This window comes from Prinia subflava, chromosome 7, assembly GCF_021018805.1.
Source record: "Prinia subflava isolate CZ2003 ecotype Zambia chromosome 7, Cam_Psub_1.2, whole genome shotgun sequence".
Classification (NCBI taxonomy): domain Eukaryota; kingdom Metazoa; phylum Chordata; class Aves; order Passeriformes; family Cisticolidae; genus Prinia; species Prinia subflava.
This window is the reverse complement of record NC_086253.1, coordinates 28,200,591-28,223,121: the sequence shown is the minus strand read 5'-3', so window position 1 is coordinate 28,223,121 and position 22,531 is coordinate 28,200,591. Positions and strand designations below refer to the sequence as shown.

At 40.4% G+C, this 22,531-nt stretch overlaps 2 protein-coding genes across 5 annotated transcripts in view; one reads left to right on the top strand and one right to left on the bottom strand.

Moving 5' to 3' along the window:
* The window catches only part of PAICS (phosphoribosylaminoimidazole carboxylase and phosphoribosylaminoimidazolesuccinocarboxamide synthase), a 40,268-nt gene that overhangs the window by 9,554 nt on the left and 8,183 nt on the right, over positions 1 to 22,531 (bottom strand). For 2 of the 3 annotated variants that reach the window (XM_063401977.1, XM_063401978.1), the window contains exons 3-10: positions 22,080 to 22,517; positions 20,990 to 21,079; positions 20,187 to 20,255; positions 15,929 to 16,015; positions 12,473 to 12,544; positions 11,420 to 11,821; positions 9,982 to 10,047; positions 9,281 to 9,471 (exon numbers count right to left, since the gene is read on the bottom strand). In XM_063401977.1, coding sequence (XP_063258047.1) covers positions 9,281 to 9,471; positions 9,982 to 10,047; positions 11,420 to 11,821; positions 12,473 to 12,544; positions 15,929 to 16,015; positions 20,187 to 20,255; positions 20,990 to 21,079; positions 22,080 to 22,517 — 1,415 coding nt within the window. Of the gene's footprint in view, positions 1 to 129; positions 224 to 9,280; positions 9,472 to 9,981; positions 10,048 to 11,419; positions 11,822 to 12,472; positions 12,545 to 15,928; positions 16,016 to 20,186; positions 20,256 to 20,989; positions 21,080 to 22,079; positions 22,518 to 22,531 lie in introns of those variants that run through there. The other variant, XM_063401979.1, reaches the window with a different exon arrangement.
* The window catches only part of PPAT (phosphoribosyl pyrophosphate amidotransferase), a 43,442-nt gene continuing 21,306 nt past the window's right edge, over positions 396 to 22,531 (top strand). The window contains exon 1 of one of the 2 annotated variants that reach the window (XM_063401981.1): positions 396 to 538. In XM_063401981.1, coding sequence (XP_063258051.1) covers positions 411 to 538 — 128 coding nt within the window. In that variant the 5' untranslated portion in view covers positions 396 to 410. Of the gene's footprint in view, positions 539 to 944; positions 1,084 to 22,531 lie in introns of those variants that run through there. The other variant, XM_063401982.1, reaches the window with a different exon arrangement.

Sequence of the window (22,531 nt, the reverse complement as noted above, 5' to 3'; positions counted from 1 at the left end):
CCCCTGAGCGAACCCCGGACGGCAGCATCACCCCTCCCCGTCCCGTGCAAACAGCCCCGGCCCTCTGCCCGGCCAATGCCGGCGCCACGCCGCGCCCGGCCCCCGGCCCCCCGCGCCCCGCGCCCTCACCCCGCGGGCAAACATCCCCTCGGCCTGGTGCGCCCCGCGGGGTCGCGGGCACAGCGGAATCTAGGGGAGGCGGGGCCGGGCCAGGCGGCGGAGCGGGTCGGGGGTGCGGTGTCGCCCCCCCGTATGTAAATGAGGGCGGGAGGCGCCCGGCGGGCCACCGGGATCCCCGGGCGGAGCGGCGCTGTGGGCTGAGCGCGCCGCCGGGAGCAGAGCGCGGGAGCCGCCGGAGCGGGGCCGGGACTGCGAGCGGGGCCGCCGCGCCACCACGTGCTGCCCGCGCCATGGAGCTGGAGGAGCTGGGCATCCGGGAGGAGTGCGGCGTGTTCGGCTGCATCGCCTCCGGCGCCTGGCCCACGGAGCTGGACGTGCCCCATGTGATCACGCTGGGGCTGGTGGGGCTGCAGCACAGGTAAGAGGGGCGCGGGGGGCGAGGTGTGCCCGGACGGGGCCGCCCGGACGCGGCTCGGGCTCGGGCCGGGCCGCGGCGGCTGCTCGGGGTCCTGCGGCCGCACGTGCTGCCCGGAGGGCCTCGGGTCTCCGGCGGCGGGAGCGCTCTGGGCGGGGAGGAGAGGGGAGCGTCCGACCGGTCCTTCCGCTCCGCCCCGGCGGAGAGCCCGGCAGCATCCCGGAGGCGAAGTGCAAGGAACTCCTAACTCCCGAGCCGGTCCCGCCGGAGGAAAGCTGTGGAACGCCTTTGGACCTCGGCTGCATCTCGCCTGAGTCGCATCCCCTCTCGCTGCCGGGGCCTCGCCACCGGCCCGGGCGTTCGCACGTCTCTGCGCGGAGCCGGCGGCGTGGCCATGTCCCGGGCGGGGGGATGAGCCCCGGGCGGCGGCGGGGATGAGCCCCGGGCGGCGGCGGGGGGTGTACGCCCCACGCCGCGGGATGCGCCCGCCGCCCCGTCCCAGCCGCGGCGAGGCCCGGCCGTCATTCTCGAGATGCTCACCTCAAAGTGTAAGTCACACAATCCGAGGCTACCGAAACGGAGCACTTCTTAAACGTTTTTAGGTTCCTACTAGCGGTAGTGGTTTAGAGCCATCATCATGATACAATAAAACTTCTACCTGACGTGTCTACGGCAATGTACAACGACCTGATTCACTGTCATCCATGTGGATGCAAAGCTACAGAATGAAGTTTGGGTTCTGCTCCCATTTGGTTGGTATTCAAAATAACAATGTTAAGGACCGACATACACCAGTCATTTTTTCAGTGGTGCCGGAAAGGGATATCCTCCCTGCGGGAACACATGCCCAGCCAGCTCCGCTCCAGCTCACTTAGTACGTGCTGAGCCTCTTTACTGTGCTTGACTGCACAGCTGCAAAAAGTGTGCAAAGTAAACACATTCCTGACAGTCTGGGTAGGTGGGCTACCTGGGTAACCTGGGCATAGGTAAGTACACATGCACGGAATAGATAAAATCTATTCTTTGTATTTTTGAGGTCACAGACATGGAAATCTTGCTCTGAAATTTTGGACCAACAATAGGAAATCGTTTACATGGAGATTTTCTGTTTACTACAGTAGAGTTTCATGTACTTTTCCTGGTAAAATGCTGCATCCCTACTGACTCTCATATGCTAATAATTCTCTTTCAGCTGCAGGTATATATATTTGCCAGTGTCCACCAAAAATTGTTTTCACTGTGAGTGATAGAACTAAAATCCCAGGAACAAAGCCATGGTTTTCATGTAAAATGGAACAATAGTCTCATTTTTGCTTTCATTTTTCTCTGAAGAGTCTGGGAAAAATCTTACCTTGTTTGTGCTTACAGTTACACTGGTGGATCTGGAGTATCTTAGGTGGAATTAAAATGATTGATGTATTTTCATTAATTTGCATCTTATTATCTCAATTTTCATTGCAACCTTATTTCAACTTTTCAATATGCTTTCTTTTTTTTCTTTGATGGGCACTTGACAAATATAATTAATTTGCCATGTCAGCTATCCCCTGTGGAGGACACAACTGTACACAGCAATATTACACTATGATTGAAATTCATCATTCATTCACAAATTCTACAGGAAGCTACACACCTAGAGGCATATATGCACAACCTCTGATTCTGATCTAACTCAGTAATCATCAAAATTTTTAAGGGATGCTTTTCTAAAGGCATAAACATTGCACCTGTAAAAGTGAAACAGTCTGTTCCATTAGCTATACCTTTGCAAGCGGTCAATAAAATTCTGTTAAATAGCTGAGATGTTAATGTTCCTATTTTCTTTGCTAATGTTTCTCTCTTTGCATTTTTCCTATTACAATGGGTAGAAGAGCTGGCATCCGGATCAGGAAGTAACTGGATAACAGTTATTTTTCTTTCTATGTTTTGGAATGTCTCTTGAAAACCAGAGTTAAAGTTTAGCATTAACTGAATCAGTAAATTGCATTAGGCCCATGGTTTTAAAGGTAAAAACTAAGACATGTCTCTTAACCATAGGTCTTTAAAAATAAGTAAATATATAAGAAGATTATAGTAAATATTAATGGGCCATCCAAGTCTGGCCTGAGTGACTAACAGAAATTTGACTGGCCACTAGAAAATACAGTCCTTAGACATCACCTTCAAATTAGTAAGGATATTTATGTAATGATTATTGGCCTTTAATATGAGTATGTTCTTCTATATGCAAATTAGTCCTGTGCAATAAATCAAATTACAGAATTTGGCCCTTGTCTTAGATTTTAAAATTCAGAATATTAAAGCATGGCATTGTATCAGGCTGCATTTCTGAGACGCCTGAGCCACAAAGAGGAGAACATATTATAATTTCTAATCTTGAAAATCTTACCTGTATGCCTGAAAATCCAGAGTAATTGTTAGATGCCACAAAAACATGCATTATAAGTTATTTGTGCTTCGTTTTCTGATACAGCTGGTTGCAGCAAGGTGAAGGACTTTGCTGTTTCTGATAAATTGCCAAGAATGAGTTCATCGTTTGTATTGCTGTGGCACTGAAGAGATTTTCTTCAGTGGTGATGCTTGCAGCTGAAAACTTAAAACTGTTAACTGAATCATGCCACCAAAATTAAGACATTTAAGCATGTGTTCAGTGGTGTGTATGAACGGTGCTTGCTACTTCACTCACTGAAACTGTTCTGCTTGAAAAATTGAGTATGTGAATTAAGTGAAGTTCGGGAGCCCACAAGTAGGCTCATCGTCAAAGACAAAAGATAAACTTATAATTTCACTATTGTGGTATTAGCTGAAACAACTTTAAAAGTTGTTTGGGGTTGCATTTTGTTTTTAACAATTAAAAAGCAGCTGCTAGTAGTTAAATTCTCCTTTCTTGCAGAAGTTAGAACACAGCTTTTTATTGGCTTTAACTTTAAAATGGTGAACTGTGAATTAAAATGAAAACCAGTATATTCCTACTCACAGTCTAATCAAGGCCTTCCGCACACTTAAGAACATTTTATCATTTTAACTTGACACCATGGTAACATTTTACAGCTGTGTTAGCAGTGAATGCTCATTATGTTTAAAACTTTTAATTCTGCTCAAGCAAATCATGCTACTCTGGCATCAACATTAACAGGGCTTAGAAGTGGATGGTCTAAATCATCTCTGCATTTTGTAAGCAAGGGAACAAAGTCACTGCAAAATCCACTGATAGCATGCCAAAATAAAATCAGAGGGCATTTGTAAGGAGAGGATTTTCTTGGGGGCAGTGGGGGAGGGAGGAGGAGTTACTCTAAATTTCAAATCTATTAGACGTCATTTGAGTCCTTGACCAGGACAAATTTGCAAAGTTAATCTTCAAGGAAGTGTGGTTTCTGTTAACTTTTTGCAAAATTCTCTGGAAAATATTTTTGGCAGTAATACTGTGTACTGAAACCTGAGTGTACCAGCTTTGTAGTAATTTTTAGGAAGTCTTTAAAAGCCCTCTTCTATGAAGGTGGAAGTGCCATTAAGTCAGGGAATATTCTTTGTCTCAGCTGGGTCTATGTATGGAACTCATTAACAGTGGAGGCTAGTGTGCTTTTTGATACCTTTCCTTTTGCTGTCCATTATTAAAACCCATATTCCAGAACCCAGATCATCAACAATGTAAGACACTTGTCTTTCAATAGAATAAAGTCACTTGGCTGCTTGCCATTAGCCATCCCTCCAAATACCTGCATTCAATATAGCATGATCAAAGTGTTTATTTATGTTTTATATACAACATCTTGGCTACAAGATAGGGGTTTTTTAAAGGCTATTTAGCAAGCCATTGGTATTGTGACTTAGACTGTGAATCTTTCATTCAAAAAAGCTTAAAACTGCAGTAGTATTTGAATGGGCCTTTTCTGAGGAATTCAGATATACTACAGGTAATGATCCTGATAATTTGGTATGTTAGGTATCTTTTCGTTTCATCTCAAGAACACATGATGAGTTCAACATATCCCTCATTCCCAGGTGCAAGAGTGCAGTGTTAAATGTCTTAATAGTCTAAATACCAAATTTTGTAACTACTCATATTTCTATGTAATTTACCTATGGAATATACAGGGTAAGATGTTTGCTTAACTAGTTACTGAGTCTATATGCTATTTTACAAGAACATTTGTGCTCTATGTGCTGGTAAAACACTCCTGGGTACTTTCAGACACAGAATGTAGATTAAAAACCCTTCTTTTAGTTCTATCTTGGTTCAAGTTTTAGGTCATTGTGTGCTGCAGGTGATGACAGCCTGGCTTAATTACATTCAGCAAAGCTTGCTCCTGCAAGAAGAGAGGAGGAGCAAGGCCTTTATTGCTGTGGTGATGAACTCTTCCATCTGCTAGGTTGTTTTACATAACATCTGCAGGGCTCAGATTCCTGCACACTCATTTTTGGGAAAGTGAAGAGAAGCCACATTTCATTCTAACCAAGCTGAGGTCTCTTCAATATACATGTCACAAAATGTAGTTTGGTCTAAGCTCTTATCTCTGAATGTGGAGCTGGAATGACATCATGTAAGAACTTGGAGTGGAAAAAACAGGAGGGAAATGGTGCCAAACAAGAGATACAAGAGGACATTGCTGAGGCAGCTGTTATGTTTATTGTGGGTGACAGACTTCCCATTACATTAACCTAGCTAGAGAGATGGTGTGAGACTGTTCATTCTTCTTCACTTTGACTGTAGATAAGTCATCCATGTAGGCATTCTACAGCTCTCCAGTAATTTTCACAGGATTGCTCGTTGGTTTGTCTGCCCATACCTTAAATTTGAGCCTCATGCAGGAGGGAGGGTTGTATGCAGCAACCTGTGTTATCACTGGGTAGTTCAGTTCACATAAACTCTCCTGGCTTCACTATCTGCCGTGTCTTACATTACCATTCCCACAAAAAAAAAAAAAAACCCAAAAAAACCAACCAGGGTTGTTTGGAGGGGCTTTTTTATTAGGTTAGTTTTAATTTAAATCAGTTCTGTCAGTTGGGTAGCTACTTGGCCATATGGACGCTTGTGCCAACACAAAGGAGACCTAGCTGCATAAGAAACAAAGGATGACTCTGAAGGCAGAGTCTTTAAAGCCAATGATGCAGATTGAGCTTGTGGATCCACCATTAGTGCAAGCATTTCTGCTTCCTGAAGCTCATTCTCCAAGCCTTTGGCCCAGACAGTTTCTGGAATAGTCTAAAAGGGCATTCAGAGGACTTCAAAGATGTGTAAAGTGACCCATTCATCTTAGTGAATGAGTGCTTTAGAGAAGAATGAAGCTTTTTAATGTAGGTCACAATGGTAATAGTTCCATTTATCTGCTACAACTCAAAAATCTCAGTATTGCCATTTGTAAACTGGGGAGGAGACAGATTGGCCCTCACACTAATCTTAATGGCCCTCTGGCAATAATGCAGATGTTTGAGGAGGGAGAAGACTAAAAATCTCTGTTATTTATACGATTGATGCTTTTGCCATCATTAGTTGGTTTTGATTACTAAGCTGGAACGTTTTCATGAGATAATTTACATTAAGATTCCCAGGACCAATTACATGGACATGATGACTTGGTCTGGCCTTTCTTTTGAGGATCTCCTCCCAAACCACTGCAGTCCTGTGGTAGTTCCCTTCACATAACCATTTAGCATGTGTCAGATGGTGTCCCACGTTCCATGTTACTGGCCTGTATGTGTGTTGGACTAAATATTGTGTGGCTGTAATAAAAGTAAAGCTGTGATCACAGACAGCAGAGCCACAGCAAAACCTTAAGTGGATATAAAAATACACTGGAAGGATGAGTTAGGTTAACTAATACTATTTCTGAAGGGACTGTTTTGAGAAATTCTTTGGCCTAGCAACATTTTATTTAGCCCCCTGTCACTACCCCTGGGGATGCTGTCCGAAGGAGACAGATCATAGCTCCAGACAACCAGAATTCTAAACGTGCAACATTCCTGGTACTTTTGTCTCTAAGCAAAAAGTTCTGTGGAATAGTAACTACAACCACAGTGAAGAAAGGTTGTCTTGATACCACTTTATCTGTCTCAATAAATTAATTGTTATCTGTATAAATGGGAGTAGCGCACAAATACAAGATGATGCCATATGCCCCATCTTGCACTTGACAACTCTTACCATCTTTGATTGAAAATAAATGATCAGCAGGGCAGAAGACAGCTTTCTGACAAAACATTTACAAAAAGCAAGCTATGCTTTGCAGTCACTAAGCAGAATAGAAGAGGAATCCCATGCCAAGGGAAGTCCACCTTCTTTGGACATTTGTTTGTCAGATAAGTCCTGCTGTCTGAAAAGTTTTCTGAGGAAAAAACCCTTTACTTGGAAAGTAAACACACTTTTGTTCTTTTTTTTTTTCTGTCAGTTCTTGCTTCATGTCTACCACCTAGTGTTGACATGAACAATTTCCTAGTAAAGACTGCAAGTGTGCTCTGCAGTTCTCTGTTCTGACCTGCTAAGAATTCAGCAAGTCCTTTGCCTCGGTGCTTTTGTGTTGTTCTCACCTGAATATCAGCATTTAAAACCAGATACATATTCTTCAAAGGTCTGCTGATTTTAATGAATTAAAAGTCTTTATTTTTTATTTTCTGGAAGGAGATTAAGGGGTTTTTTGGGGCCATTGTACTTAATGACAGCAAGGTTTGGAAAGATTTGGGTCCTTGTGCATCATCAAGAGTTTAAAGTGAAGTTTGTCATCTCTGCAGTGCTAGCTGCTTCCCTCGGGTTAGTATTTCTTCTAAAAGGACAGGCACACTGCAACAAAAATAACTTCTCGGCTCTTCAGAGTTAGACCTGGCACATCTGGGAACTTGCTGAGCTATTTCAACTCACACAGAAAAACCATTTACGGTTTTTTCTTACTAGATATGCTAGTCTTGTGTGAGGTTAGTGAGATGAACTGGTTTATAGGGCATCCAGCAAGAACTTTCTTGCTGGATGCCCCATAAGTAAACATGCTGGATTACTCAGAATAGCATGGAGAAAAGGGGAATCCTGTTAAAATGAGTTATCAAGTCAATTTCAGCCTTGCACTCATGAAACAGAGAAGGTAGAGCAAAACATGTAAGTAACCCATATTATTTTGGACACAGTTACTTCAAATAATTTAAATCATAATTGAACTAAACTTTTAAATGTACTGAATGTGAATTAGGGTTGGGTCACACGTTTTTCTGGTTCACATTGGAAGGAGTAACCTGTGATTTTAGTAGTGTGGGAAAGGTCAGGTGCTCAGCTGACCTGAGTGCTGTGATGGCAGAGGCAAACCTTGTCCTGCTTCCAAAGACAACACTTCTGTATGCAAGTAATACAATGCAAGTTCAAGGATGTACCTTTGAACCAACTAAAGAGAGAGAGAAGAAAGATTTTTAAACCAATGATGATACCAGTACTGTTGGAAATAATAGTTTCAGTGACGGTATTACAAACCAAAGAAGGTTTATACTGAGAAATCAGTGTAAAATGTGAAAAGTGATAGATAAATGTACACTGAAAAAACTGTGTATCCATGTCACTGTATAAATTAACATGATCAAAAAAACTATTTGTTTCTAGGGATCTCTCTCCTAACTTCTCAGAATTGTTTTAAAAATGTTAGTCAAATGGCAGATTAAATGCACCTTGGTGGAAAGTATTTGCCCTAAAGAAATTGACAAGGAAGTAATTAGGCATAGAGCAGGAAATAATGCATTATATCCAGTAATATTTTTATGTACAGTTTTATGAAGAGGGCCTTGGATGGAATTTAGGGCTCTGTATGTGTATAAACCTGCTGGCTGTTGCTGCTGCAATAAGGACTGGAGCTGTGCCCAAAACTGGCCTGGCTTTGGCTGGGCTGTGTAGGTCTGTGCTCAAATATGACTGAGATCCAGAAAGTTGTTTTGCTGGAATACACTGAAAGAAAAACCCTGCAAATGTAATACAGACCATAAAGTACTTATACAACCATGAGATGAAGTAGTGGCTCATAGAATTTTGCAGAATAACAGTTATGATATGTTATTTGTCTCTTAGCATGTCATTGTTCCCTGCACTGTTTCTGTTTTCTGTGGGTTACTGGACATAACAGCTCAGTATGGAACAGAGACCATAACTCATGCCTGTCCCATGTACCTCGGCATCAATTCTGTGTGCTTTCTTTCTGGCTCACTGAATTCTCCAGTGCTGCACATCACTGCAAGCCTTCAGCAGGCAGAGGGGGCATTTCCCCACACCAGCATAAGTAGGGGGAGAAGCTAGGAGGAGGTTAAAGGCTGGTTAAGGAGTTAAGAGTTGTGTTTTCCCCACCAGCCCTGCCTAACCAAAAAATTCTCCTATGGCTTCAGCTGTTTGGTTAATTGCAGAGGACTAACTTGTTAGGAAGACTGTGGAGATGGTAATTGTAAATGATGGGATGAAATTTTAACTTTACAGGTTTTCTTTGATCAGTTAAAGTATTATTTTCTTTCAATTAAGGCTGTTAATTATGGCATGTAGGTGAACCAAGATATATAGGCAGAGATCATATTTTTTATTCGACTAACTGACATCACTGCTAAAAGCTTACAGTTAAGGATTATGATAGAAACTCACACCTTGTTTTAGTTTAAATGACTGAAGGTGACTATATTAAAGGGAAGCAAGCATGTACTCATGTGGGTAACCTACACTCTTAAGTATTTCATTTCATACTACAGACAGAATCTATTTGCATGTTAATTTCATAAAAAGTTCATGAAACCAACCTGTTGTATGGCTGATGGATCAGCATACAGCTGTGTTCTGTTGAGGTCTTGCATTTCTTCCTGCTTACAAAGCCTTTCAAACAGTAACTTTTTGCCTTCTGTTACTGTGTGCACTCTCTCTGTTAATAGTTTTTGGAAGTGGAGTATGGTATTTTCAGAAGCACTTTTCTTAAGTGGAACAGGTGACACCTCTGTGGACAAAAGCAGAGTACATGGTTAGAGTGCACAAGTCAATGAACTGCTGACACTGAAGTGTAGCACATGCTGGATTTTCCTAAAGCTATTCTTCTGATCTGTTCTTTTGGCACGCATTGCCTGGTGTTGTTTAAGGGAACATTGTATAATGGAGAGTGAGAATGCAGCAGACCCTGTAAAAATCACTTATATCTCAAAGTTTCAGTTTTGCCTAGCTACAGCCCTCTCCAAGAGGTACTTACATAATAGGCAATAAATGAAAGTCTATTTAATCACACAGAGTGATTAAATACAGTGTTAGTACAGTTTGTGGTGGTGAACTAAACTGGTTGAATTCAAAAATGTAATGTTCAGATCATTTATCTTCATCTGTCTGTGGATATCATTGTAGTTGGTGTTAAGTTCTAGGATTATGGGTTTTTTAACTGTTAAAATACTGGATATAAGAATCTGGCATCCAATTCAACAGCAGTATATAGATGCTTTTAAAAGTCAGGGGCTCTTACCATCATTCCATGTTTTTCTCTTGATACTCAAAGATCCTGTGTTTGCTGTAGCATCTCCCACTGAAACTTAGAAGAGAAAAACAAGGTGATTAAGTGTTTTGTTGAGGTTCTCAAGGCACAGTCAGTCACACACCAAGAAGTTTTATACTACAAAAGCAAATACCCTCGGACAAGACACATTTATTTGGCAGATGCCTCAAAAAGATGAATAACTGAAGCTTCTTTTCTGAAAGGTTATTGTTTTAGAGGCCACTGCATCAGCATTCACAGATTACACAGTCCTTTCCCAGCATGCTAAAATGTAAAACAGCCAGGGTGGTTGTTGGTGTTGACAACATTCTTGGTGTTGACATATCCCATTTTATGAAGAGTAGAAACGAGCAGTAATATATTCAGTTTCTGTATTTGGAAGAAAATACATATCTTGAGAATGTGATCGAGCACAAGGCTGAGGCAGGGGAGAGCTGTCATCCCACAGCTCTACGGATGTCATTCCAGCTGCCACTAATGCACTACTGGATGGTGCCCTTGGACACCACATCAGGGCTCTGATTCATGATGGAGGACAGCTGCCTTAAGGCTGGTTCCAGCAGTTTCTGCTCAAGTTGTCCATCTGGCCTTTGCTGCAAAAATGGTTCAAGTCCTCAACCAACATTTGTGCTGTTGCAAACTATTATCTCACATATTGAGAACAATCACAATTAATTCTGCTTTACCTTAAGTCACTGAACCCTAAGTTGCAGAGGTTCAGTTACTTCTACAAGAGCACCTAATCTGCCTGGAGCAGGGGCAGGTGTCCCTGAGGTCTGAAGCAGTTGGCCACTCACAAAAACCTTTACAGCAGACACAAAATGAGCTGTGTGGTTCCTAGATCAGAGGGGTTTTGATACTAAGATAGAGGCAAACTCTGTTTTGAAAACTGAATCTGCTTTAGCGAAATAAATACAATTATTACAAGTGCTCAAATAAACATTACTGCCATGGATTTTTCTCTCTTGACTGCAGTGTGTATTGTATTAATATAGTTTCAGGTTTTTGGAGTCCTTACACTTGGCTTGATTGCTGCTGATTTCTGCAGTTCCAAATGGTATGAGCTGGCAGCTCTCAGATTTTACATGCCTGCTGTATGACCTCTGAAACCTGCCATGTGTTCTTGCACCATTTCACTGTATGTCACTTGGGCTTTCAAAGACGAAGATTCTCCAATAAAATAACGCTTCACTGCTTTCACTTTTTGCTAATATTCTTACTTGTACATGTCTCCATAGACCATTTGAGTTCCCCAAGTATTCCCTTTGTGACCATGCAGATATAGCTTCCCCGGTTATTTTCCCTCCCCATTTCTGGCCACACATTTCACACCTACAGCATGGCTCAAACAGGCAACTTTAGAAAGTTCACTTGAAGCACTTAATCTCATCACTGAAGTTTTTATTACCTGATAGGAGACTTGAGCTTTCACATCCCCAGCCTGAGGTTCCAAGAGGCTGTCTTCTTAAGATACAGTCAACTTCATCATAAAACCTCATTTTTCTCCTGGGATTTCCAAGATGCTCATTTTCTTTCTGCAGTGCACGGTATTCGTATTTTAGGTTCTTGTACTTCGTGCGACATTGTTTCCAGTCTCTGTCTATACCACGTTTCATTAACCTTCTGGCAATTTCCTCAAATATTTCTTTATTTCTTGTGGCTCCTTCAAGCATTTGTTGTATCTTTTCATCTGACCATATGTTTATCAGAGCCCTAACTTCATTATCACTCCAGTGTTTTCCTGCTCCAGTATCATTAACTGTAATTACTTTAAAGTGATTTTGTGCTTCTTCCAAGGGAATGTGATTGTCTGAAAATATAAATAAAAAAGCAACTAACTTTTAAGCTATAAATACATGCTAAATATAAATATATGAAAGTATAATTGCACCTACTGATTAATCATTTAACTTTATAATTTTAGTATCCATACACAACTGTTTTAAATATGCAAAATACGTAGCAAGTGGGATCTCTTGTTTCTCCAAGGCATCTAAAATTCAACATTTTGGCACTATAATTGTGCCACTGTTGTTGTGAAATTAAAGACAGATGTATCCAAGTATTACATGTAGGAAAGCAGTAATCCTTAAGTTTTAAAGATCTCAGCATTGGTGAGAAGTGTGGTTTCAAATTAAAATGGCAACGTGCAAATGAAAAGGCTACTCAGGATTCAACAGAAGAAAAAAAATCTTCAGACTCAAAAATAGTCAGAAGTAGGCAGATGCTGCTCATTAGATATATACAGAAGGCAAAGTTGAACTACAGTATTAACACAAGTTATCCTCATAAAAGGAAAAGAGCTATGAAACTAATTTTTAAGTTTACTAACAAAGCTAGAATGGAATCAGGAGTAGAAAAGTAGAGCTGTGTTTACAGTAGAGATCGGATTGCTCCAGCTTTGGTACTGAAATTACAATGTGATTTATTTCATAATAAATGCATGGAAATTAATACTCACCTGTCCCAACCATCCATTTTGCTACTGGCGTACAAGATCTGTCTTCTGAGGTAGTGCTTATAGAATCATCATCTATAGAAACACACAGTTTTAAATAGACTTGGATTTAGACAAATAAATTGCTAGTATTATTGTCATCCTCTGTAGGAAACACCTATTTCCACCTAAAAGTGTCCTAAGCCCTCAGTCTAACCCCATTAGTTATAGACTTGAAGAATCACAGAATCATGGAATCATTGAGGATGGAAGCACTAATCATTTAGAATGGACTTAGCATTGCCAAGTCCTCCAGTAAACCACGTCCCTAAGTGCCACATCTACATGTCATTTAAATCCCTCCAGGGACAGTGACTCCACCACTGCCCAAGTCCAAGGTGACAGTTCTGCTGACCTCTCTTCTTACTTCACCAACAACGGAAAACGCCACCATTTTGTGACTGTTGTCGCCAAGAGGCTCCAGCCACCCCCAGTCCTCTGTTCACAAACACCACGTCAGTGGGCACCTTCCCTAGCGGGCTCCTGCACCAGCTGTGTCAGGCAGCTGTCAGCCACACACTCCAGGAGCCTCCTGGGCTGTGTCCTCTGCTCTCTTTCCAGCAGACAGCTGGTACGTGCAAGCCCCCTCCAAGGGCCAGAGAGTGTCAGACTTCTCCCAGCTGCTTCTTTGCCCTGGCTGGGTGGTGTGTAACAGACTCCCACCAGGATACCTGCCTTGTTGCCTTCTGATTCTTACCCATACATCCTCAACCCTACTGTCACCATCACAAGCTCTAGACAATCAAAACACTCTCTAATATACAGAGTCCTCCACAGTCTCTCCTTCCTTGCCTGTCCCTTCTGCAAAGTTTGTAGCCATCCATTGCAGCACTCCAGCCCTGCAAGTCATCCCTCTGTGTCTTCAAGATGGAAACTATGATATAGTTTTCCTGCTACACAATAGCTTCCAGCTCCTCCTGTTTATTGCCCATGCTGTCTGCACTGGTGTAAATGCACCACAGCTGAGTGCTTTTTGGGGTGAGAAGCTCAAATTTCTGCATGGTCATTCTCCAGTTCTTCTGCGGTTTCTAACGCATCAATAACCCTTGTATGTCTTTGCTGATCTCCATCCCCTGACTACTGAGACAGCAGATTGAAAGACCTCTAGAACACTGTCCCTCAAATATTGTTGCCTCCAGGCTCTCTAGTAAGTCTGATTTTATCTCTTCTCACCTGCAAATTTAGATTAAAGCTCTTTCAATGACTTCTTCTAATTCCTGTGCTAAGATCCTTTTCCTCCCTTTGACATAGGTGTCAGCAAGTCTGGTGTCATGGAACCATGATTAAAAAACCCAGTATTTTCCAGTGACACCAAGCTTGGAGCCAGATAGTGATCTGACGGCTCTTCCTGTTTTTTTCCTACATCATTCCTTGCAACTGGAAGAAGAGGAGACTACTTGTACTTTTGATCCGTTAACGAGTTGTTCCAAGGCCCTGACATCTCTCTTGATTGCTCTCAGGCTTTTATTTGCAACTTCATCGCTGCCTACTGAGAAATTCTTGAAATCGTCTATGAACATCAAAACCCAGCTTTGCTTGTTCTGGGTTCATTTGCTCATGCTTGGACTACTCTGAGACTGAAAGTTCACTTTTGCGTGGACTTACTTTTTGGGTTGGGAAGAAGAGAAAGATTAGTTCTCATTGTTTCCTACGGGATGTCATAGACTAATTATGTTCAATACTGGTTTTGGTAAAGGGTAGAAGTAAATATTCCTTTTATGTTTTGAAAAACTGAGTGCTTACTTAGGCTCTGATAGAAATAGAGATTCTTTGTAAATAAGCATGTTCATTTGATGTGCTTTCTATAATGGTAATTGCCAGTATATGCACAAACTAGTACTTGGAATTTGTATTTGCTCTATAACTTGTTTTCTCTTCAGTCATTTGGCAAACACTTGTTTTTCATAAGATGTGTGTAAGAATATGTGTGTAAGAATATGTGGAAAACTTGGAAATCATACTCTCATCAGCATGTGTGTGTGGTTTACTTGAGGTAGTAGAAAAAAACTGGGTTTTCTCATAAACAGGCACCCTATAACTCTTGAGAAAATTATTGCATCTTCCTTAACACTTGCAGCTGTTGGAAATGGGCCGGAACAGAGCAGTAGCTCTACTCCTAGGCTCCTAAGATATTCCTTTTATTTTTTAAACTGTTACCAACCTCCACACATCTTCCATTTCTGTGCTCATTCTGTCAACCATACTGGCTCTCTGAACTCTTCTTGTCCTTGGCAGTGGCACTTGTATAGTGCTGACTTGCATGATTACTGTGTTCAGTTGGATATTACATGATAGGGAGTTTGTGTGTATGAGGCAGTCAGTTGAGCTGCATGACATTTTATTCTTCACTTTGCATTCGTGTGACCTCACTATGTCTCAACTTTCAGGGTCACAGATTTACTTTATCCTCAGTGTCACCTGTGCTTCTGTGTGTCATTGTTGTGGTGGCATTCCTCTGATGTTGTCCTCAGTGTCACAGTCATTGCAGTTGTCTTTCATAATCAAGATCAGCCAGTGCAAACAGTTGTAAAGGGTGTGTTGCATAGGGTGTCTCAACATCCAAACTACAGATAACATAATTGCTGAAGAGGAACCTCTTGCCTGGAATATTCCTGATGCATACAATAGAAATATTCTTATGGTGGAAACTTTCAGTGTAAAAGGCCAAAGAATTGCTCTTCACAGAATCACTAAAATTGATTTTTTTTCGTATTAACTTCTGCATACAAACGGCATTACTGTAAAAAATATTTTGATCCAGGGTGTCAGGTCACTATATTTCAATGCTATCTTTATTTCCTCTGATGTCTTTTTTTCATGATCTTCTATGGTTTTATTTATTCCAGAACATTAATATCCCTACTGTGTTCTAATGTTAATTTTTCACATTTTAAACAAAACAGATCTTCTCCTAATCACTTATCATTGAATATATGACTTCTACATACTGCTGAGGTGCTGACTTCAGTTTTATATTTCAAATAGTTCAGAATATATATATGGAAATTGCTTGATAGTAAATCATCTGATGTTAAATGCAGTCATGAAGTAGTTTGAAAATACAAACATGGTATAAAATATTCTGAGTTTCTGAAATAGCCATTTACCTTTCCATTTTATCCTCTCCAGCAACTGTGTAAGAAAAACCATAGTTGTGTCAGAATAAAATGCAGACTAATCATATTCATTCATAAAATGAGCATGTTGTCTGGGAAAATAATATTTTGTTATAATTATGGGAAGGAGAAATAAGTGTTCATACATTTCTGCACTATGAAATCAAACAAAAACCATAATTTATCATAACGTAGAAGTAGAACAAGTGTAATTTGTTGGAATAATATATGAAGCTTTGGAATTTGCAATGCCCAGTAAAGTAGAATGTCCTGTTAAAACTATCATGACAAAGTCTTGACCTACCTATGTCAATTGTCTCCTTCTTTATTTGTGTAGCTTCCAGAGCTGCTGGGGTGGAATTGGCAAAGTCCCCCTCATCTTCAAGTATTTCTGTAAAAAATAATAATTTACAGAGTTCTTACTAACTAACCACTTTTTCAGTGATGTCTTGAGAATCACCTGTTTCAGAATGCCACTGATAATAACTACTGTTAAAGATTTCCTCTCTTAATACATTAAAGCTGCCATTTATCTGCAGTAATTGGCTTAAGAGCAAAGTGTACCCACTTATAAAGTAAATCCAGAACATCTCATAACAGCTCCAGTACATAAGTTTATGGACTATGTGTGCAAACTCTTAAGTTATTTTAACCTGGATCAGAATTTGTAGAATGGTCCAGTGATGGTGGGTGTAAGATTTCTAGTTAATGGCAAACCTTCGTGCAGCAGAACTGGCAAGACACCTGACTTGAATAAAGAGTGCAATATATACTGAAATTATTGAAAGACTCCCAAGTGACTGATGCCAAGAATGTATAAATTAGCCCCAAAAGGAGCAAGGGACCCTGACACATCAGATGCTGTGCTTAGACTATTGATCTGTAAGGCTGCTTTTCTGATGGAGACAATGTACTAAAGCCTGCCTTGAGAGCATCTCTGCTGCTGCAGCTTGCAGGGGTTTGCATCAGACAGCTGGGTGACAGAGGTGTCCCTGGGCTCCCCTCCATGGGGAGGAGATCTCCACTCCTCTGCCATTGGCCCGCTGGTGTTAAGGGAGAGTTCCACCCCTCTACCCTGGGACAGAGGTATGGGCAGGTGGATGATGCAAGTGGTCTTGCTGATCCTCACTTCTCAGTGAGGACACTGCTCTACAGAGATTAAATAGTGAAGGCCACATCATGGATCAATGACAGCAGTTTTCTGGCTGCCAGCCTGTTCTCAGTCCATTCAAGAATATTGCCCCTAAACATTGAGCAATAAAGTTTAATCTAGAGCCATTTTATTAAAAATTACCCCCAGATCAATACAGCTTTGTTTGCATCAGATGTTCTTTATGATGTGACTAGCATCATGTGCTGGGTTTTTTTTCTTTTTCTCTCTTTCTCTCTTTTTTTTTTTTTTTTTTTTTTTTTTGGCAAGCCAAGAATGTGGGTAGGGAGGCTGGCTTTTTTTCTAAGGCACCTTTCAGAGTTTTGGAGGGAGGGCACAAGAAGAGTAAGACAGAGCCAAACAGAACAAGCCATCGACAGTTTTTGGCAAGGCTAAAACGCAGTGGCTCCATCTGCATTGTTAGTGGAGCCATAGACAGTTGTCAGCAAATATGCTTAATCTCTACTTTGTGTTTGAAGCACTGTTCACAAGGCCACCCGAGCAATGCTGTCACAGTCTTTCCTTTCACCCACTCAGACTGATACAAGCTCTGTTCTCTTTTGGCACTCTGTCACCATCACTAATTATCTTGTTTTCTGGCTCATGAGGCAAGATTAGTAATTTGTCTCCTAATCCTTACTCTCATGTGTGTCTTGTATAGTATAAAAGGGAAGTGGGATATGTTAAAACTAGGGAATATTTTCAGTGTGCGGCTTATGTTTATGCTCCAACAACTTGCAAAGTTGCTGCCATCTCTGTCATACAGATCTATGAGAGTAGATACAGAAAACTGCGGATGCAGTTAAAAGTTTATGTCTGCAGCCGAAATATGGCTAGGCTAAGGCAGTAAATAATCAAGAACTTCAGGGTTTGCACTTCTCTGAACCACTGCTTAACACTAGCCTAGGGCATATGTATGAAAACATCATCTTTTGACTTCATATCTGTACATTTTAAAATTCCATGCACACACCAGCAAGTGTTCAAGCCAATGTTAAGTGCCTGAGTATGTACCAACTTGAGATCTTAACTTTAAACAACAGATTTTTAAAAAGCCCTCGCTTAGGAATGTATCTTGGAAGTGTCACTACTTATTCCAAATTTATTCTGAGAGGGACATAGGGTAAACTGTATGGGCTACCAAAATCCTAAGAAAATAATGACAAGGAAAGGAATTTGAAGTAAAATACTTGCTCTAGGTATTTTTAAGAACACCAGGCTACTGGTATTTCTTAGAAATCTGTTTTCATCTCCACTGTTGTTCCCTGGCACTTCAAATTTAACCAAACACCTATACATACACTCTGTGGTCTTATGCTAAGTCTAACACATATGGAATGTATATGGGGTTTGGACTGACAGACTGTATAGACTGGAGTAATTGGCTCTTCTGAATAGATTTCTGTAACAACTAAAATTGATCCCATGAAATTGAAAACCTCAGTGAAAATGACTAAAGAAGGTTTTATCTGCAGATCGATTCAATGTGGGGTATGTTGTGCCAAAAGGGAGAGCAATGCGCAGTGTCCCCAGCCTATCACAGGACGCTTTAGCTGAAAACCCACGGCTTGGGGACTCTCCTGGTGCTTCTGCTCCCCCAGCTGGGCAGCGCTGACAGCAGCGTGTCAGGAACTAGGACGGGCTGTGCAAGGAGCTGAGAGGGTTTATTTTACCTTTGTCTTCTCCTTCTCAGATGGGCTTTTGCTGCTCTTTGAGTAGCAAATTCATATGGGCAGAGGAGAAAAACAATACCATGGCACGTCAAATAACCAGGTGTTCCCCTGAAACTGGTCTATTTGTCTTTTGACTAACACTATCTTAGTATTTTTCTTACTAGAGTATGGCAAGCCCAAATGGGCTGTTTATAAATTAGAGACTGGCAGTAGTGACTGTCACTGTGGCTTGTAACTTGGATTCAGGTGTGAGATCATGAGAAGCACATGCACTCTGAAGCAGCTCGTGCATCTTCTGTGCATTTGTGCAGCTGCAGTTGCCAGAAGGCAATGCCTGCCCAGGCTAACTCATATATATGTATATAGAAATGAGCAAGTGCATATACAGAGTACACTAACTGCATATACCAGTAAGGAAGATACCCAGATATGAGTTTAACAGAATTTCAAAATGCTCCTTTATGTCAAATTGGGGTTTTTTACAACTTTTTTTCAAGGCACACATGTACCTGTAAATTGAATAATTCCATCCCTGTTGAGAAACACTTCTACAAAAGTTCTGTTGAATATGCACGAGCTTTTAAAAAAAGTCACATCCTAAATGCCAGTGATTGTGAGACATTACTCATATCAAACAGCCAATGTTATGTATCACTGCCTGTTTGCCTTTTTCACTATTTATCATCATGTATATTTATGAGTACAGAGGTACATGCAATCTCTTTACTTACCAGTTTCTCACTTGAAAATTATTTGGACTGTCTAGGAAAGGCATGTACCACAATTAGAGAACAAAGGGTCTCCATTATACTGTAACATAAAAAGTGTGCATCTTTTCTCTGTTTTATGCAATACCTAATTATGTCACCATTAATAAAATTAAAGACTTAGGTGTCTTTTACCACCTGCAAATATTTATTTGAGTGTGTATTGTTTGTTTTGGAATGAGGGAAAGAATTTTGCAAATGGAACTTGTTTGTTGGTTTTGCCTTGGAGTGTAGTTTTGCCTTGTTCCTCCACAGAAGTTTGGAAAATAATCTTAAGAGGAGATAGGCTGAGCCACAGACACTTTCGAACCACTCGCTATTTAAATTTTTCCCCACAAAATCATATTGCATTTACAACTACCCAGAAACAAAGTATGCAGTTAAAATACACATATTTGAAAAGGGAGATGGTAACCAAGGTAAACTACAGCTACCTTTACACCTACGCTTATCTTAAATGACAGAAATGTGTACTCAGAACTTTACTAGAAATATTCATTTAACTTCATCTTAAACAGCTTGTTTGGAAGAGTGCAGTCCAAGAAGTTACAATACTATGTAGCACCAGGTGGTTGAAAATTGTCAGATGACAGTTAAGGAGCACTGCTCAATCTTCGTATTATCACAGTGTCTTACTACTGTCCATGTATATAGTAATTTTCTTTGTTGATGGGCAGAAATGGAATTCAATACATTTTTAAAGCATTCTTAACTGGATCCCACAAAACGCTGTTTATTTCTTTCATTTTCGTCTCTCTGAAAATGAGGTCCTTCTAGGCAATGCACTTTTCCTGACAACGTCTCCATGAAATGCGTCAAGTGCCCATGGTGAGCTGGTAAAAGGTCGTGCTTTTTCACTTGTTAGCAAATTTAAATTTATTAATGTAATTGCTATTAAATGAAAAAAACCAAAAATGTTACTGTCTGGTAAACCTTAAATTACCTCCTTTTATCAACCATCTCTTTACTTACTTGTCATAGCTGTTTCTTTCGTATGCAGAGCTGCCCGATTCTCTGGAGTAGTATTTACAGTAACATCATCTGTCAGAAGATTTTTAATTTGATATTAAAATCTTTTAAGTTTACATTAGACCATTTTAAATTCTGTAAGACTACTCCTTAATGCTTAATTTAGACTATGTTCTGCCTCACACTACTGAAAGAGAACATGAGGTGCTCTGTTGTGGACAATAAAACCTGTCAGCCTGAGAGACTTTCATGTGTCTCTAGCTGAATGATAAATTCCCATGCCCCCTGAAATTTATGTTTTTAGATGTAAAGCATAATCTTTCTTCGTAAAGAGCAGAGCATATGATTTTCATATTCAGTGAGACTCTTAAATGAAGCTTTCATCCCCTGACATGAGCACTTACACAATTATATCCTGATCACATATTGTGAAATAGACATGCTCTATTAGTTCATGCACAGGAGACTGAACAATTCTAATCCTTGACAATACATCGTTTAAGTAAATGTAAATGCAGTAGGACATTGCACTCAACTTGATTAAATCAGTAGTTTCTTTTCTACATTCTGCATCACAAGTCTTTGAAATGATTACTTACTGGGCTGATTTTTATCAAAATTAGCAGGACATTGTAAATGTGTACATAAGTACATGATGGTTATCTCTATGACAGTATCTCATGCTTTTAAGTTTTCTAGGTCTCTGACTTTTCTACCCATAATTACCATTTGTGTTTATTTTAGAAATTATTTTAATTTACTAAATTTAGGATATTTATATAAAATAAAAATACTTTTCAGATTACCTGAATCAGAAACTTTCTTTATATCTGCAACCTGTAGGTCTTCTGACATGTTACTAACAGAGTCCTCTTCACCAGTGTCTCCAGGCATTTCTGTGTAAATAATGCTAAATTAATTAGGGCACCAAATTTTTATACCTTAAAAGAAGTCCATCCAGCTTCAGATGCTCTTTATGCCAGAAGGCAAAGTAGATGCATTAGCAAAATGCCCAGAAATAGCAACTGAAGAGTGAATCTTCCCCCAAAATATTCTCAAAGTTTTCAGCCAGGCTTTGTGTAATATTTTTCTTGACTTCTCCCATTACTTTACTAACTTCTAACCTTACATTTGGCCAACATAGTATCAGCCTCTCACCTCAACTAAAAGTTTAGTGTTTATTTCTGTTCTTAACCATAAGCATGTTTCTGGTTGTACATATCAATAAAAATGTTTCAACTCTTGGGTAGTGTAGGTTCATCAGTCTACTCTAATTCTGCATTCATGATCTATTTAATTAATTAATTAACCATTAATTGTCAATAACCACCCAAACCCAAAGGCAAGCTCTGCCAGCGTTCTTAGTGCTGTTCCTTTTGCTATTTTCATCGTTGTCTCTACCAGTTTGGGAGTCTTGCTCCAAAGGCCAATCAAACTGAGCTATTTTGGACCTCAAGAGAAAGACAATTTAGATGTTAATTTTTTTAACCAATGTTGGTTACTACAGATTTCTTTTGCTCAGTGTCTTAATTTTTCCAGTAACATGATCTGACTATCTCTGTGATCCATTTCTGTTATCTAAACTGGAAACAGTCTCCTCTGACATGATTTTGACTGGAATTGTCTTTCTGTATCATTTTATCCTATGGCTTCATCTTTTCTTCCTCCTTTTGCTTCTCAATTCTTTAAAACATGTACAAGGCAATCACTCTGAAATATTACCTTATAACAAAACACAAAACTACTTGTAATGGAAATAGTAAGTTTCCATTCAGTGTTTTTCCACCCCAGCCAATCAGTTAATCTCTCTGTTTGTGCTTTTTGTGGGTTTTTTAAGGTCTCTAGTGCTGGAAAACTAAAAATTTTAAATGATATGTGGGTAGTTGAAGTACTTACCTACAGAATCCTTTTCTGATTTTGCTTCTGTCCATTCTGGAGGCCTCTCACTTTCATCATTATCTGATTTACTTGCTTGTTCCATGGTGCAGTGCCCCAGAATAGCATCCAGTTCATTAAAAAATTTCATACTTTTACTCGTATTCCCTGAGTCTTGGGCACTTTTTACACTCTTGTATTCATGTTTCAGATTTTTGTATTTTGTCCTGCACTGCTTCCAGTCCCTGTCAATTCCAAACTTTTGCAGTCTAGCAGCAACCTGTTCAAATATTCTTTTGTTTCTCACTGTCCCCTCCAGCTGCTGCTGGATACTTTTGTCTGACCATATGCGTATCAAAGCTCTGACTTCATTAACAGTCCAATGTTTTCCTCCTTCATTTGCTACCATGGGAATAAAAGCTGGTGGTTTGGAAGCCTCTACTGCTGACGATGGATTACCTGCATAGTGTGGA